General features: G+C 43.4%; 1 protein-coding gene across 3 annotated transcripts in view; it reads left to right on the forward strand.

The window, feature by feature from the left end:
- Window positions 1-13,820, forward strand: part of DNAJC1 (DnaJ heat shock protein family (Hsp40) member C1) — a 449,390-nt gene extending 435,570 nt beyond the window's left edge. For all 3 annotated transcript variants that reach the window (XM_059183955.1, XM_059183954.1, XM_059183953.1), the window contains 3 exons: window positions 8,896-8,944; window positions 10,576-11,030; window positions 13,608-13,820. In XM_059183955.1, coding sequence (XP_059039938.1) covers window positions 8,896-8,944; window positions 10,576-11,030; window positions 13,608-13,676 — 573 coding nt within the window. In that variant the 3' untranslated portion in view covers window positions 13,677-13,820. The remainder of the gene's footprint in view (window positions 1-8,895; window positions 8,945-10,575; window positions 11,031-13,607) is intronic.
- The last annotated feature ends 4,324 nt before the right edge of the window (window positions 13,821-18,144 follow it).

Raw genomic sequence — 18,144 nt, forward strand, 5'->3', positions numbered from 1 at the left:
CAGACCTGGGGATAAAAATATATGTATATAAAAAATATATGTTTATAAAAAATAAAAAATTTAAAAAAAAATTTAAAAAAAAAAAAACTCTAAATTTTTTAAAAAACACTAGCCTATACATCAGGAAGCTTAGTAAATTTGAGTAGGAAAGCCTTAGATATTGACAGAAGGTACATGTAATTAAAATGATAAAAGCCAAAAAATGAGAAAATCTTGAAAGTAGCAAAAGAAAAATGACTCAACACTAACAAGGCAACCCCTCCCTCCCACACCCAATAAGATTAACAGCTAACTTCTCAGCAGAAGCAATAGAGGCCAGAGTGCATAATAATACATTCAGACTGCTCAAAGAAAAACCTGCCAACCAAGAATCCTCTATCTAGCAAAACTATTTTTCAAAAAATGAGGGCCAAATAAAAACTTCAAGATGAATAAAAACTAAAGTCATTCAGTCTGAAAGCAAGTGATCCCACATGGTAATTTAAATCCATATGAAAAAACAAAAAGCACCAGTGAAGGTAAATAGGGAATTATAAAAGACCATTAGAAATGCATATGTTGTTCCTAAGTAATTTTATAAAGCAATTGTATAATAGATATATAATGTTTGCTTGGCCTATTACATATAGAAAGATGATATATCTATAATATACTTGCTCTAAGAGCACAAAGGAGGCAGGTGGGAGCAAAGTTTTATTGGGCTGAGTAAACTATAGGTGATAAAATAATAATTATGACAAAGTATTGTTGGATTTATAACATGAATAGCATATATAATGATTATACTATAGTTTGGAGAGAAAAGGAATAGAGCTCTATAGAAGTAGTGTTTATTTTTATCATTTGAATTAAGCTAATGTAGAACTGAGACTGATTTTCATAAGTTAAGATGTATATGGTAAACCCTACAACTTCTAAAAAAAAAAAATCTCAAGAGAATAGTAAAAAAAAAACTTTAGGGGCGCCTGGGTGGGTCAGTGGGTAAAAGCCTCTGACTTTGGCTCAGGTCATGATCTCAGGGTCCTGGGATTGAGCCCCACATCAGGCTCTCTGCTCAGCAGGGAGCCTGCTTCCTCCCTGCCTCTCTGCCTACCTGTGATCTCTGTCAAACAAATACAATCTTTAAAAAAAAATTAAAATGCTACACTAGAAATTCACTTATACAAAAGAAAAACTGTATTCACTTACACAAAAGAAAGCAACAATGAAGGAACAAAACAATCATAAGAAAAAAGCAAAAAGTAAAGTGACAAACTTAAAAACAGCTATATCAATAGTAACATTAAATGTGAATGGATTAAACAATCCAAAGAGAGATTGGCAGGCAGGATTTTTAAAAAATCATGATCTATCTGTATACAATCTACATGTGACACACGTTAGATTCAAAGAGAAATAAAATGAAAGACAAGGAAGGGAAGATAGGATTATGCAAATAGCAACCATAAGAAAGCTAAAGTGGCTATACCAATATCAAACAAAATATTTAAAACAAAAAGTTACCAGAAATAAAGAGGGATATTTTAAAAGGCCAATCCGGAAAAATATAACAGTTGTAAATATATGCACCTAAAGGCTGAGCACCAAAATACATTCAACAAAACCAGATATAAATGAAAAAAGGAGTGCCTGGCTGGCTCAGTCAGTACAGCATTTAACTTTAGATCTCAGGGTCGTGAGTTTGAACCCCATGTTTGGTGTAGAGATTACTTAAAGAAAAATAGAAAATTCAATAACAGTGGTTGCAAGTTTCAATAACCCCACTTTCAATAGTGTGTAGAACTAGACAGAAGATCAACAGGAAGACTTGAACAATATGATAAACCAACTAGACCTAACATATCTATAGAACACTTTATCCAGCAAGAGAATATATGTTCAAGTATGCATGAGACAATTCTAGGATAGGCCAAACAAACAAAAGTTTAAACAGATGGAAATAATGCAAAGTATGCTCTCTGATCCTAAGGGAATGAAATTAGAAATAAGTTAACAGGGAAAAAGAAAAAACAAGAAAATCAACCAATATGTTAAAATTGAACAGCAGACTCCTAAACAACCAATGAGTCTACAGCCATACCACCCTGAACGCACCCGATCTCGTCTAAATAATGAGTCAAAAAAGACATTACAAGCGGAATCAAAATTCTTAAATATGAATGAAAATGAAGACATAACACACCAAAACGTAGGTAATGCAGCTAATGCAGCTCATATAGGGAAATTTATAGCTTTAAATGCTTTATTAAGAAAGAGGAAGAGGAGGCGCCAGGGTGGCTCAGTTGCTTAATAAGTGTCCAACTCTTCATTCTGACTCAGGTCATGATATCATGGTCATGGGATCAAGCCCCAAGTTGGGCTCTGCACTGGAGCCCTCCTCCCCCCTATAAAAAAAAAAAAAAAGAAGAAGAAGAAGAAAGAGGGGCACCTGGGTGGCTCAGGTGGTTAAGTGTCCAAATTGATCTCAGCTCAAGTCTTGACCTCAAGGTTGTGGAGTTCAAGCCCTGCATTAGGCTTCACACTGGGCATGGAGCCTACTTAAAAAAAAAAAAAAAAAAATAGGAAGAAAGATCCTAATCAGTAATCTAACCTTCCACCTTAAGGTATTAGAAAAAAAATTAATTAATTAAAATGAGCAGAGGAAAGGAAATAAGAAGAAGAGCAGAAATTAATGAAATAGAAACTAGAAAATCAATAGAGAAAAATCAGTGAACTCAAAAGCTAATGCTTAGGAAATATCAATAAAATTCACATTTAGCTCGATTGACCAACAGGGGGAAAGGATTCAAATTGCTAGAATCAGAAATGGGGGTGGGGGAAGGACATTACTACCAACTTTACAGAAATAAAAAGGGCTGTAAAGGAATACTATACCAGGAACAAGTATATGCTAAGAAATTAGATATCTATTTTTCTAATAGATATAGATGAAATGGACAAAATTCCTAGAAAGACAAACTGCTAAATCTGAATCAAGAAGAAATAGACAATTGAAATAGATCTATAACAATTGTAACAATTGAACTAGTAATAAAAGAATCTACCTACAAAGAAAAGCCCAGATCTAGATGGCTTCACCACTGAATTCTACCAAAACTTTAAAGAATACCAGAACTTCACAACATCTTCCAAAAAATAGAAGACAGTGAACACTTCCCAACTCATTTTATGAAGCCAGTATTATCCTTATCCAAACCAGAAAATAACAAGAAAACTACATACAAATATTTTTATGAGTATGAATGCAAAAATCCTCAATGAAATACAGCAAACTTAATCTGGCAACTTATAAAAATAATTTTATACCCTGATCAAGCAGGATTTAATCCAAATATTGAATCTTTGAAAATTACCATAAAATTACACTGTATCAATAAAAAAATCACAAGATCATCTCAATAAAAGCATATGACAAAAGCCAGCGCCCTTGCATGATAAAAATACTAAAAATTGGAATAAAGAGAAGTGCCTCGACCTGATAAAAGCATCTACTAAAAACCCACAGTTATCATCATGCTCACTGGGGTAAGAGGGGATGTTTTCCTGCTAAGATAAGAAATAAGACAAGTATGTCTGCTCTCACTACTTATTTCAACATTGTACTAGAGGTTCTAGTCAAGGCAATTAGCCAAGACAAAGAAGATTGAAAAGAAAGAAGTCAACAGTTTCTATCTGCAGATGACCTGATTTCATATATACAAAATCCAAAGGAATTAATGTTAAAAACTTGGTACTAATGAGTTCAGTAAGATTGGAAGATACATATCAATATACAAAAATCAGTTTTATTTTTATACCTGCAGTGAACAACCTGAAAATTCAGAAAATAATCTCGTTCATAATAGATCAAAAAAAAAAAAAAAAAGAATTAGCTTAACAAAAGAAATATAAACTTTAACTCTAAAAACTACTATAAAACATTGTTGAAAGAAACTGAAGATCAAAATAAATGAAAAAATATCCCCTGTTCATGGTTCAGAAGTCTTAATTTTCACGATGGCAATATTCCCCTATATGTAAGAGCTAAAACTATAATTAGATCAATTGAACCTCATCAGATTTAAAAACTTCCATGCTTCACAGTACACCATTAAGAAAGTGAAAAGACAACCACAGAATGGGGGAAATATTTGCAAATCATTTATCTCATAAAGGGCTTATATCCAAAATATACAAAGAGCTCCTACAATTCAATAATAGAAGAAATCACCCAAATTTTAAAAATGGAGAAAGGATCTGAATAGACATTTCTCCAAAGAAGCTGTACAAATGGCCAATAAACACATGGAGAAATGCTCAATATCCTTAGTCTCTAGGGAAATGCAAATCAAAACCACAAGATACTACTTCACACCCACTAAGATGGCTGGAATCAAAAAGTTTGATAACAAACTTTCTTCCATAACACATGTTTGCCAAGATGTAGAAAAATCAGAAGCCTCATACACTTACTGCTGGTGTAAATATAAGATGGTGCAGCCATATTGGAAAACAGTATGGCAGCTCCTCAAAAAGTTAAATATAGAGTTACCATATGTTTCCACAGTTCTACTCCTAGGTATATACCCAAGATAAATGAAAACATTTTGCCCAAACAAAAACTTATACACAAATGTTTATAATAGCATTATCCACAATAGCCAAAAGATTGAAACAATGCAAATGATTATCAACTGATGAATGGATAAACAAAATACAGTACATTCATACAGTGGAATATTATTCGGCACAAAGGATATGTACCACAACTTGAATGAACCTGGAAAACATTACCCTAAAGGAATGAAGCCAGCCACAAAAATCCATTTATTATTTGATTCCAGTCATACAAAAGTCCAGAACAGGAAAATCTAGAAACAGAGGGTAGATTCATGATTGCTTGGTGTGAGGGATGGGGTAGGTGGGGAGGATGATAGCCAAAGGGTATAAGGTTTCTTTTTGAAGTGATGAAAATATTCTAAAGTTGGCCATGATGATGGCTGTACATAACAATATACTAAAAACCACTGAATCGTACATTTTAAGTTGGTGAATTATATGGTATATGAATTATATTTCACTTAGGCTATTTTTTTAAGATTTTATTTGGGAGAGAGTGAGTGAGAAAGAGCAGGAGCGTGCAGAGGTAGAGGGAGAAGGAGATTCCCCACTGAGCAGGGAGCCCGACATGGGGCTCAATTCTGGGACTCTGGGATCATGACCTGAGCCGAAGGCAGACACTTAACCAACTAACCAACTGAGCCATTCAGGTGCCCTTCAGTTAAGCTATTTAAAAAAAAAAAAAAAAAAAGAATGAGAGGGACGCCTGGGTGGCTCAGTTGGTTAAGCAGCTGCCTTCGGCTCAGGTCATGATCCCAGCGTCCTGGGATCGAGTCCCACATCGGGCTCCTTGCTCAGCAGGGAGCCTGCTTCTCCCTCTGCCTCTGCCTGCCATTCTGTCTGCCTGTGCTCACTCTCTCCCCCTCTCTCTCTCTGATAAATAAATAAAATCTCTTTAAAAAAAAAAAAAAAAAAAAAGAATGAGAGATTTTTGTGTACTATTCTACAGTAATCTCTAAAATATTTTGTTAAACAAGATGCAATAAAAAAACATTTATTTCACATCCTATATGTGGTGGTAGTTGAATCTCTGAGTTAAAATTCATAGAACTATGTGACAAAAGTGAAAAAGATAATTTTATTGTATGATAATCAAAAAAACTACATCTTAGAAAACATAATAGAAATTGAGAGAGAAGAGGGATGGTCACAGAATTGGTCACCCTGGTAGTGAACATCAGGGAAGTCATCAAGAAGGGAGTCACACTTGATAGTACCTTGAAGGATGGTTTGGCTCTAGACAGATATTTAAGAAGAGATTTGATGAAAGGAAAATCATGTCAGGCAATGTTAATGTTGAGCAAAAGTACAAGGTAGGGAATTTCTGACTATCTGGGGAAGCATTAATTATTCAGTTTTGCTCAAAGGAAAGCTATCTACGAGAAAGAGAACAGATCAAATTGTGGATCTCCTTGCATGTCAGGTTAAGAATTAAGGGGACCTGGGTGGCTCAGTCAGTCAAGCGTCTGCCTTTGGCCCAGGTCATGATCTCAGGGTCCTGGGATCCAGCCCCACGTCAGGCTCCCTGCTCAGCGGGGAGTCTGCTCCTCCCTCTCCCTTTGCCCCTCCCCAACCCTGCTTGTGTGCTCTCTCTCTGAAATAAATAAAATCTTTAAAAAAAAAAAAAGGAATTAAACATTATACAATCAGTGATGAGCCATGAAAGGAGTCTAATCAGAACTCCACCTTAAGGTGGTGTTACTCTATAAAAAATATTAGTAAGTAGGAGTCCAGTTAGAAGACTGTTGTAGTGGTTCAGTCAAGTGAGAATGAAGAACTGACCCAGGAGGTGGCGATCTGTGAGAGAAAGAAACAGATGGGGTTGACACTGTGGAGCATGTGGCTGGGGAGCGAGAGAAAAGACCACAACCTGACAACAGGTTATGAGCCTGGGTGACTGGGATGCTAGCACTATCAAGAGAAGGAAGCAAAAGCTGAGAAGTTGATGATTTTGTTTGAGGAACTAGGAGGCCTCTAAAGAAGAGATTTAGTGGCAGTTTGAGAGAGAAGCCACGTTAACAGAGCAGAAAGAGAACATGGCCCATCTCTTCATCTATAAAAGAAGAGATTTGGATTCCAAGGCAGTGTGTTATAGTGATTGAGAGCAAAGATTTAGAACCCAACTTGCCTGGGTTTAGCTACTCGTTAGCGTTTTATTTAATCTTGGACATGTTATTTATGCCCCCTGGGCCTCGGATTCTGTAAAATGGGGATAATAATTATATATCTACCTACCTAATTTGACTGCTGTGGGGAATAGGTGTACGGACAGGTATCTTAGAACAATGCTCGGGACAAAGAAAGCTTCTTGTTTTATAGATGAAGTCCTTTTCGATCTGAAGATCCATTGTTGTGATTTGGCCAATTTCTGTGACATGCTATTCCAAGGTAGAGGTCAGGGCCAGAGATGCAGGTTAATCATTCCTTTCCTGAAGTAATATTAAACAGTGGTATGAGATACCAAAGGAGAAAATAGAAAGGGCAGATGAATGGCAAGGACAGATTTATTTGGGGTGGGGGGACAGTAGGCACTGAAGGAACATTTAGAGAAAGAGAAAGCCAAGTGGAGTAGAAAAGACAATGTAAGGCAAGATCATCTTTTAGAGTGGAGGCCGCTTGAGCTCAGTGTGAATTATAGAACGTATCTGATGGACAGGGAGAAACGGAAGATGAAAGCAAAGGAAATCCACAGATTTCACATAGTTCTGTGAAAACTCAAGAGGAAGGAAGATAATTTCTTTGAATTGGGATAAAAGATAGGAAGGGTATATGGTGATGCAAATGAGCGGGGAAAGATGGAATGCAAAGAGGCTCGTTTTGGAGAACTTCCTTTTTTCTTATATTAAATAAGAAACAAGGTCATCTGGGAAGAGAGAAAAGTAGGGAATAAAAGTGAAGAGTGTTCCTAAGCAGCTTTAAATATTTTCTCAAATTCTTGTCCTTTGTATGAATGAAAAACAAGTGATCCATGTCAATTATAATAGGTAGTATTTACTAAGCCTTTCATATCTGCTCAGCATCATGGTTAAGAGCTTATTTCAAATTTAGAACCTAACAGGCAAATAGTATTACTCGAATTATCCACATATGACAGAGGGTAATGCATAACACAGAGAAAAGATTAGAAATTGCTTGAAGTTACCCAGCTAATAAGAGGTGGGATCAAGACAAGTCTACCTAATTGAGTTCTTAACAATCATGCTTTCTGAGGTTTTACTTTCAAATTTCATTAAAGCGGTGAAACATCGGTTCAAGAATATGCATGCATTAATGGGACAGAATACAAAATATAGAAAAATAGTTCATGTAGACAGTGGAACATTTCATAAAGGCACCATTTCAAATAAGTAAGGAAAGGATGGCTTGATTGATAAATTCATTGAGCAATTAACATTTTTTAAAAATTAATTTGACCCTGTATTTTAAAATGTTTATAACAAAAATCAGAGCAGTGGTTGTCAGTGAGAGAATAGAGATTAAATCAGGGGGACAAGAGAACTTTCTGGGATAATAGGAATGTTCTATAATTTGATTAGAATTAAAATGGTTACATAGGTCCTTTTCTTTGGTTAAAACTCACTGAATTGTACATTTAAAATCTGTACATTTAACTGTATGTAGATTTTATCTCAATTTTAAAAGAGGGAAATCTATATGTAGGTTTCCAAGACATCATTAAATGAAAAAAGGTACAGAATGAGACCAATAATGTGATACCATTTGTAGAGGAAAAAAAGAAATAATTGCCACTGAACAAAAATATTGCTTTGGATCCACCCTCATGTATGTAAGGTCTCGTGGGTCTTGGGTCTGACTGCCCTACTCCACCAAGAGAGTCTTCCTCTAGTGTCAGTTCATTTATGCTCTAACATTAGTTAAGAGTAAATCTCTCCGCTGTTTCTAATACTCACTGTTATAACATTCTCTGATGAAGAAAGATATTCTGTCAGCAAATCCTAACTGAAAAACACAACTTGTTTGTATAGTGTATTTTGAAAAGCAGCCTAGTACGATGCAACCGGCATTGAACTAGAAGTTGTCAGGAGATCGAGTTCTTGTTCTGACTCTGCACCGGTCACACGGCTGTTTTGGACCAAACCATTCAATCTTTCTGGGCTCCAGTCTCCTTGTTGGTTAAAGACATGAGCATGAGTGGATGGGTGACTGAAGGCCCTTCCAGGCCTAAGATTCCGTGAGCCCATTTTATTCCCATGAACTTTCTGTGAAATAGGTCAATTGACCTACAAGACTCCTGTGGAAAGTAAGGTTTTCCTTTGCTTTTATTCTTTGAAACAGGTGACAACCAAAGCCAAGCAGCTGAAGGAGTCGGTTACCTGCTCCCCAGGTGAGTCAACACCCGCTTCATCCCACTAATCTAGAGTGATTCCTTCAAATATAAATCCCCTTTTATAATAACGACTTTAAATACAATGGTTTAGTAGTTTTGGCCAATGAACTCTGTTGGTCATATCCCTAAAAGGGGTCAAATCACAGGTACCAACAGAACAGTCCAGCCCTACACACACACACACACACACACACACACACACACACACACACAGAGTGGGTGCTATGAAGGAGTTAATAAGTTTAAAAATCTATGAAAGCCTTGTTCTTTGCTGGTATTGGGTGAGGGGGGCACACAGGGGGAAGCCACTCTGCGCACCCCACAAGTGCTCTGTGCGCTTCCTATACAGCCCACCTCCTGGTAAGACCAGGCACACAGGGCAGTCTTTCAGAATAGACAAGCGGCTTTCCCAAGAATTCTATATTTCTCAAAATATGTTTCCTCCAGATTAACTGCAATTTTCCTAGAGTCTCTGTACTCTTTGCTTGGAGCCAGGAAGAAAATACTTCCTAACGCTTTCCAACTTAAATACACATCCCAAAGAAAGCAATACAGGTGAGCAAACCCAGAAAGTCATCCCCAGGGCTCTGCAAGCTTCAGGAAAGAGGGCATTTCCAGATTCCTTTTCCACAGACACAGTTATTTGTCGGCACAGAGGCTGAAATAGGCAATGAGAGCTGTGTGAAAGAAGCCAGCCTCCAGGACACTCTCCAAAATGTATTCTTGGAAAAGCGGTGTGGTGTAGACTGTTGCACAGATACAGATCTTACTAGAGAATCGGTGGAGCAGGTATGAAAAAGTATGAACAGAGTAAGAGCTATGACATTGAACATTCAGGGGTATCTCTGAGATGGCACCCGTGGCTGGGAGACAGGGTCCGTTTGCCCTTTACTGTCCAACATGGCAGCACCAGGAGCAGCTTTGAGCGGAGAGCGGGTCCCACAGAGTCGGTGGCTCACCCGCAGATGGTGAGCATAGATAGCACAAGGTTTGGCAGATTCATTTTAGCTTTGCTAATGGAATTAGTAATAATTCTGGATGGTAAAGAACATCCTTCCTTACCTAAAAAGTGGCAGGTTACTCGTTCTTCAAGAGCTCTTTGCATTCTTTGGTCACAGCCAGACTGTGTATAACCCACTGTCCCTCAAAGTGTTGGGAAGGACAGAAACTTGGAATCAGGCAGAATTTGGGGTCAAATGCCACCTCTGCTGCTTTCTGAGCCTGATTTTTGTCATCTGTAGAATTAGGACAAGGATACCTATTTTTCTAGAATACTGTAAAAAAAATTTTTTTTTTTTAAAGATTATTTATTTATTTATTTGACAGGCAGAGATCACAAGTAGGCAGAGAGGCAGGCAGAGAGAGAGAGAGGAGGAAGCAGGCTCCCGGCTGAGCAGAGAGCCCGATGTGGGGCTCGATCCCAGGACCCTGGGATCATGACCTGAGCCGAAGGCAGAGGCTTTAACCCACTGAGCCACCCAGGCGCCCCAAGAATACTGTAAAATTTAAGTAAAATAATATATGCGGAAGGTCTTATTACACTGTCTGCTGTGTTGGGGTCAGTGTTGTTACTCGTGTCACCTGACCTGACCCGCCCTTCTGTCCCTGTGATGTGTCCTTCCTCACAGGGATGGTCAGACTCTCTGAACTCAGATCTACAGCTCAGAATCCCAGGCCCACCAAGGCCACCACGGCCTTGCCAGATGACATCATCACCCAAAGAGAAGATCTAAAGCAGGCTGAGGAGGAGGAGGAGGAGGACGAGCAAGAGGATGACGACGACGAGCAGGAGGCAGTGGTCCCGGAAAGCCGGCCACGGAGGCGAAGGCCAGCCAGGCTGCCTGAGGCTGCTGCGAAGGCGGAGCCAGAGAAGTTCAGAGGAAAGAGGCAGAAGGACTTTGATATATCAGAACAAAAGGAATCCAGCGATGAGGAGAGCCAGAAGAAAGACAGAACTCGTGCTGCCGAGGAACCCTGGACTCAGAGTCAACAGAAACTTCTGGAATTAGCATTACAGCAGTACCCAAAGGGATCCTCTGACCGCTGGGACAAAATAGCCAAATGTGTCCCGTCTAAGAGTAAGGTGGGTGATAGCGGGGAAGAGGAGGCCTCTGCACTGGTTTTAGAATGCACTGAAGTGGCTGCGGCAGCTCGTTCTTCACCTGATTCCTACGCTTTTCTCTCCAGCTGCGCAAGCGATCTTACTTGACCAGTGGTCTTCCAGTGTAGTTCTGACAGCATGTTGAATCTGTGCCCCGGACTGACTAGTGTGTATAAATGAGGTCAAGAGTCTAAAGTAACATTCTATAGACCAGTGGATTTTCCTCAGGGAAAATTCCATGTAGAGAACATAAATTTCACCCACAACAAGTCTGCCAAATTTCTGGAGCATTCGCCCCAGTCTGGCAGTCTGAAAGCTGCCTGGGACGGCCGGCCTGCTCCCAAGGGCAGCAGGAGCGGCTATGCAGGCCCGCAGGCCCTCCTCGCGGGTGGAGGCTCCGGTAACCTGCATCAGGGGGACGTTGCCCTCTTGCTCTGCAACGAGCCTTCGCCCGAGAGCATATGTGTGGTAGGTGATTGTGTCGTGGTCATCAGACCTGCAGGGCACGTCACTCCAGACTCTGGAAGAAGGGGATGGGGGTCCGGGCAAGGACATTTAGGATTCAGCCCACCCTGGAGCCTTGACTGTTTATACTTAGCGCTTTTCCCCCGTTTACAGCTGTTAGGTCTGCTGAAACACACCTGCAGATAGTTCTCAAAAGAAACCTCAGACAGGCGGGCAGATGGGCTGCCCCCGGGGAAAGCCAGCCCCTCACCCCGGTCTTTGCCCGCTGTCTGCCAGTTCGGGGCTGTGGCGCTTGTGGTGTGAGCCTCCCATTCGGGCCCTTCAGGAGACACACACGGTCTCCTGGGTTTCTTTCCTTGTCGCTCTCCTCTCAGTCTGAGGCACCAGGAACGCTGAGAGCGCGAAAGAACGCGTCTCCTCTGCCTTCTGTGCCTCTATCACTCTGTAGCCTCTGGGCACATTGATGTTCATTTACATTCTTATTTTTTTTTTTTTAATTGAAATTCTATGTTGGAAAATCTAGCTCGTGGCCATGAATGTCCCCGTGTGTACAGGTCTAGTTATCTATCACCTACTTGATAATGATGAAGTTGAGAATTCCCGGGGAGAAAAATAAACCATTAGCAGTTGATCTATTTGAGAAACACAGATTCTCCCAGCCTCTCCAACTGGTTTGCCAGAAGTAATTATTTTCCCTGAATTTCTCTAGCATCTGTCAGGACACAGGCATCTACATGTGTGATGAATTGACATTGGCTTGAAACGAAGGAGCTGGAACTGTGGATTCCTAAGGATAGAACATTGAGAAACTCATTGCCTCAGGGTTTGGAAACCATCCTGTTTGAACCAGAAATAAGCAGCACTTTTATTGTCCTGCAAGTGGTCCCTTTAAACCTTGCCTATAGAACCAGTTCCGGGAGAGGTTGCCTGCTGGCTCTGCCTGCTCTGGAGCGGCTCCTTGTAAGTGGCCTCCAGGCCACCGGGTATCTGGCCCTGAAGGAGGAGCCTTTGCGGAGGCGCATCCTGGGTTGGGGTGGTGGGGGGTGCTCAGGGCTCAGGTGGGTCGCGCTGTCCTCAGTGTAATGTTGGGGCTGCACTGAGGTCATGCACTAGCTTGTGCTAGTGGGCGGCAGAGTTAGAAGAAAAGGCTGATATTTTCAAAGACCCTATATAGGTAGTTTCTGGGGAGCCCGAAAAAGCACTTATATGAAGAAACTCTCACACCACAGCTAAGCTAGAATCCTAGGAAGAGAATGAACATCCATGCTCTGTCCGTGGCTGATCAAAGCATCTGGCACAGAGCAGAAATCATTTCACCCTAGACCTCAAGTTAGTGAAGGCTTCCAGTGCCTTTGAGGGGAGTATACTTTGAACAGAAACAGAAATGGATTCTGGAAAGTACTTGTGACAAACATGAGAGTAATAAGGTCCCTCCCTAGCCTCCCCCCAGCTCTGCGTTAATCCTGCATCCTCACCCCACGGGGTGACAGCTGCAGGCAGCTGGGATCTGAAGCTGGTAGTTCTGTGGCAATGGGCCCGAGGATGTGGGGGGTGGGAGCTGGGACAAGCTGGAGGAAGAGTCTGGCACACTGCCTGCCAGGGTCCTAGGAGGCTAACAGGGCCACCGCAGGAAGGTCCCAGCAGCCCCTTAAGGAGAGGCAAACCCAGCTGAGAAAGGGCATCATGAATGCCTGGCCTCAAGTTTTTTGGTTCCTCTGATAGGGCCACGTGATGTTATAGTAAAATATAAAAATGATCATTTTTAGATCATTATTGTTAGCAAGTTGGAAGTCCTAATCACAGTAACAATGGTGCGCCTGACACACAGCGGCCCTGGGCCCCTCAGCGCAGGGATTCACACTCCCCCGGGGCAGGACTCCCGCCAGCCTTCTCCCGGCACCTGTGTGGCCTCATCTACCGTGAGCAGCTGCACCCAGCCAGCCAGTCGCGGGCAGGCTCTGTGCCGAGCGAACAGACTCAAGGCCGCCCCACTCACACAGGGTGCGGCCAGCAGGCAGGCCACCGCAGGCTCGGCCACGACACTCACTGACTTGTGGAAATAACCGTCTCACCTCTCTTTTTCTCTTCCTACAGGAAGACTGTATCGCTAGATACAAGTTGCTGGTTGAACTGGTCCAAAAGAAAAAACAAGCTAAAAGCTGAATATTCTGGAAGATGATGTTCACCTTCATTTTCCAAAAATGATTATTTTAAAAGTCTTATGCAGAAATTTGCATTTTGTACCTCAGTATTTCTATACGTCATGTGCCTTAGTAAAACAAAACAAAAAAATTAAAAAAATTTTTTAAAATATTGTGCTATATTGTTTAAACAAAGACTGTGTTAAAGGAGAAAAAAGATCTGGGTATTTTACAGATTATTTTCTTTCTCATCATTACAAAGTTTACTTTCCTGCAAACAAACTCAGTAGCGCCCACAATCAGCAAACACAGGACTTTGAAATAACACAGGAATGAACTAACATGTAAGAATTAACGTAATGTATGTCTTTGACCAAAGAGCTCACCGCTTTCAGAAGCTAATGGGTAGCTGGCCGCAGGAGCTCCGGAAGACAGATACCCGCTCACTTTAGAGCTAGCTGGCTAAGAATTGTGTGCGGCTATCTTCATTAGTTAATTCTATCTAGAAAAAAAGTCAGTCTACATGAATAAGGATAGAAGGCGATGAAGGTGAGAAGCCCCCAAGCTAGGCTGGTGGGCAGAGTTGCGTTCCCCACTAAGGCCCGCAGATGATGTGGGGAGGGGGGGTCAAGCACCCACAGCGACCCGCTGGCAGCCCCCTTCTCCAGGCCCAGCGCCTCCCCTTTCCAGAGCCACCAGGGGCAGACTTAGCTACTGACGCTTCAAGGCCCAGCTCTGTGACATGCGGTGCCTTGGTTTACTCCTTTGTCTCCATTCCTCGACCGGGGGAGTAGGAAATAATGGTAGCTGCTGCATAGGCTGTTAGGACAATCAAGCAATAAATTTACAATCAAGCGTAAAACCTTTAATGTCGCACTGGGCACGGGAAAATATAAGTGCCCTTTATCTGTCTGACGATCCAGTCTTCCTGTCACTGTCACTTTAAGAGGCCACTGGCACATGAGAGGACTGGGGGGTCTGATGGGGCCTGCCCACTGCCCTTCCTCGCCTGAGGAGCCCCAGCTCACTGGGGGGCTCCCAGATGCTGCAAAGTCTCCTCTTCTGGCTGTGTTGTCTTCAGGGAAGGAGTCTACATATTGTACTAGCTACCCCCAAAAAAGCCTTTTAAGGCCTCTGCTGTAGGATTTATCCTGACACGGCCCACGGGCAAGGGGGCCCACGGATGTGGTCTCTGATGGCAAGGGGTTCAGGCCCCAGCTCTGACCTGGGGCCTGGACCCACCTCCCTTCAGCCTCTCCATGCTCCTTTCCTGCCCTGAGAACTGAGGCACGAAGTGTCGGTGAGTGGCGTCACATGAAGGAAAAGGCCTTTAGGCTGGTCCAGTCCCTGCCCCCCGCCTCTTCCTCGGTTACCGTCTAAGGAAAGGGCAGAGTCTTAGAGTCAAAAGAGCCACATCTGAATCTCAGGCCAAGCGCAGTGCGCAAAAAGTGGGAACCGAGCCATGAAACTTGTTTGGAATGGTTGGGGTTCAGAAGGAGGCGGGGGAGGGCCAGGCAGGGAGCATGGACACAAGGCTTGAGGCACAGGATTCAGTTCGATTCTTCGAGGTCCACGCCCAAGACCCCAGCAGAGGACAACAGCAGCACAGACAACAGTCCATTTCTCTAGGATTTGGAAAGCTCTGGGTGGGCGATGGGCATCCCCTTTGCTGATGCCATCCAGCTGCCCCATCCCCAATGTCTCGACGCCACCCCTCTCCACAACCAGGTGGAGCCCACAAGGGAGCCAAGGCTTTGGGGCCTTTACCCCTCCTCTTCTGGAGGACAGGTCTTTTATCCTTTAGTAATTTAGGTTTACGTTCTCCACTGAGACAAAATTCTCCCAGCTTCCATTTCTTTAAACCACTAGAGCGCCTACTTTCATGTCGACATCTCACAGAACCCCCAACTGGCTGACCAGGTTCTGCCCAGCAGCCAGCTCTCCTGCCCATGGGAGGGGCCAACCCCATTCCATGGGGACTCGGGAGGTGACAGGCTGTGCGGGCTGAGTGTTCTTTCTCAGCTGTGCCTTACCCAGCTTTATTAGTGGAAACAGACCACAAGGCTTGGATTTCCAGCAAGGAATCTACTCCTTCTGTGGCATCTGTGTGGAGAAACATCTAGAAGTCCTACACAAGCCCTTCACCCTGATCAGTCACGTGGGCTGGGTCAGCCCGGCCTCACAAGGGGATGGTCAATTTTGGCTGGAATATTGCAGCCAATGGGTTTTCTGTCACGGGTGTGTTTTCGAATTCCCTGCTCAGTTTTAGAATCAGATAAGTAGTTTCTACTATAACTGTTTTTTTCTTGTCATGTGCCAGTCCAACTCCCCACACCACGTCCACCTACCCCTTTGAAAGCTGAGAACTAATCCCTTTAAAATACCAGCTATTTCATTCCTACTTATGTCTGCGGCGTATTTGTCGTAGTTGTTTTTAGCAATTAGGTTTTTTCCTAGAATTTAAAGGGCCAGTTTAAATTGTGATATTCTGTACATGGGATGGACCATATACTGTGCAGGACGGTTCCAGTTTACACCTGTCTCAATCCGCCGCTTGGACAGTGTGTTACGTGGTCACGGGTCCATGTGGGATCGCTAACAGATGGCCGGTCCCCAAGGCCCTCGAGTGATTCTGAATTCCCCCTGTGGACAGACAGCTGGGTGACTGAAGCAGGCATTCAGTTTGCCTTTGCCCTAGAAAGCCCCCAAGGGTAGAGGGGTTGTGTGGATCCTGACCGTAATTCCTCCTAAGGGTCCCAACCCACTCATGGGAAACAGAGGCATGGGACATGCCTGAGTCCAAGCCCAGCCTGACGGGGTGGGGGTGGGGTGTCCTGCAACGGGCCCTTCTGACACCAGCGCTCACAGCCTTCCACACCCTCACCACAGGCCGCCCATGTGGTCCCAGTACCTTCAAAAGCGAGCTGGGGCTCTGTCCGAGGGCTGAGGGGCAGAGAGGCCTCAGGGTGGGACCAAACAGCTTAGATTAGTCAAGATTGTTCATTGGTAAAAACAGATTGTGACATTCAGTCCTAAATCTTAAAGTTCCTTCTCAGCAAATGGTCCTAAGACAAAGCCAGCTTTCCAAATAACGGGCTGAGAATAAGCATCGTGCTCTCAGGTCACGCACCCCCCAGCCCCCACCCTGCATCACCTCACATCCGCTCTGCACACCGGTGGGTGCTGCGGCCAGGGACAGCATGGCCACGGGACACCTCAGGGCGCTGGGCCCCTGATTCTCCTACAGACTTCCCAGGGTATAGCCAAGGATCAGAGGCCCTGTTACAAACTGGAAAGGGGGTGGGGGGCAGGCCCTGGTCTGGCCTGCAAACCTGGGGAAGTGACTTTCCTTTGGGCCATTTGTAGCCATGAACTGCCTGGCTTCCCCTGCAGGAGCCCTGCGTCGGCTCCACCTGTAGCTAGGGGATCACGGCGGGGCGGCCTTGAAGCCACCCCACTGTCTTGGCAACAGTCCCAGTCTCCTGTTTGAGTAAACTACTTGGCCTTCAGCCTTAGACTTTATTCACTGGAGAGCTAAATTAACACGCTGTAAAACTGAGCGGCTACAATTATTTTCCTCTGGTCTGCTGGAAAAAAAGAACAGCTTCATGTAGAACAAAAAAAGGGAAATCACTTCATCAATCTGATTCCCAGGCGGAAACTACTAGTGTCTGAAAGGGCAGTGTCCCAAGGCAAGCTGGGGACGATTCCCAGTTGCCTCCCCGTGCAGGGGGGTGGGGGTGGGGGGAGACCTCTCTTGTCCTTCCCCCTGCCCCGCACTACTCCCAGATGGAAGCCTACCCCCTACACAGGGTTCTTGAACCCAGCTCCCTGCCTCATACCCTCTGCTGAAGCCTCCCGCTTGGAAAGTGCTCTGGGAATGAAAGGAAAATACACCCCCGACTGTTCCCTCTTGCCTTTGCTGCCTCTTAACAAGCCAGGTGTGTGAGGGTCCCCGGATCACTGTGTCCTGAATTGTTACAGGAGTTTTACTCGCCCAAGTCCACCTTCAGTGACCACAGTTTAAAAAGAATCCCAGTTTTACAAAAGGAAATGCATCAAGATTTGAGTGGCAATGAGGCCTATTCAGGAGGTCCTGAGTTCTAAAAGCAAATGAACAGTCTGTTAGGTTTTGTTTTCCATCATTAAGCAAAAAATTTCTTTAAAGAATTGTAAAAATTTGTGAGGAAATATCAAGTTGTTTATCCCAAATTATCTTGGTTCCAATCTGTTTCACGAGGGAAGATGTTACGTCGGCGAACAGTAGATGTCTCTAGACGTTAGACTGCAGCTTGTCACCCTTTTTAAGAGGCTTGGCGTAAGGAGTGCCTACTGGAAATCTCTTGGGCTAAAATGAGATCTATCCTGTTATGTTGAAACTGCAATTTAAGAATTAGATGTGGGCATTTTTGCCTGGGGCAGCCTGACAAGAGCAGGAGACAGGGGCATCCTGGCTGGGGCCGGGACAGGAAGGCAGGCACCGGGATGTA

The sequence above is a fragment of the Mustela lutreola genome, chromosome 8, assembly GCF_030435805.1.
Source record: "Mustela lutreola isolate mMusLut2 chromosome 8, mMusLut2.pri, whole genome shotgun sequence".
Taxonomy (NCBI): Eukaryota; Metazoa; Chordata; class Mammalia; order Carnivora; family Mustelidae; genus Mustela; species Mustela lutreola.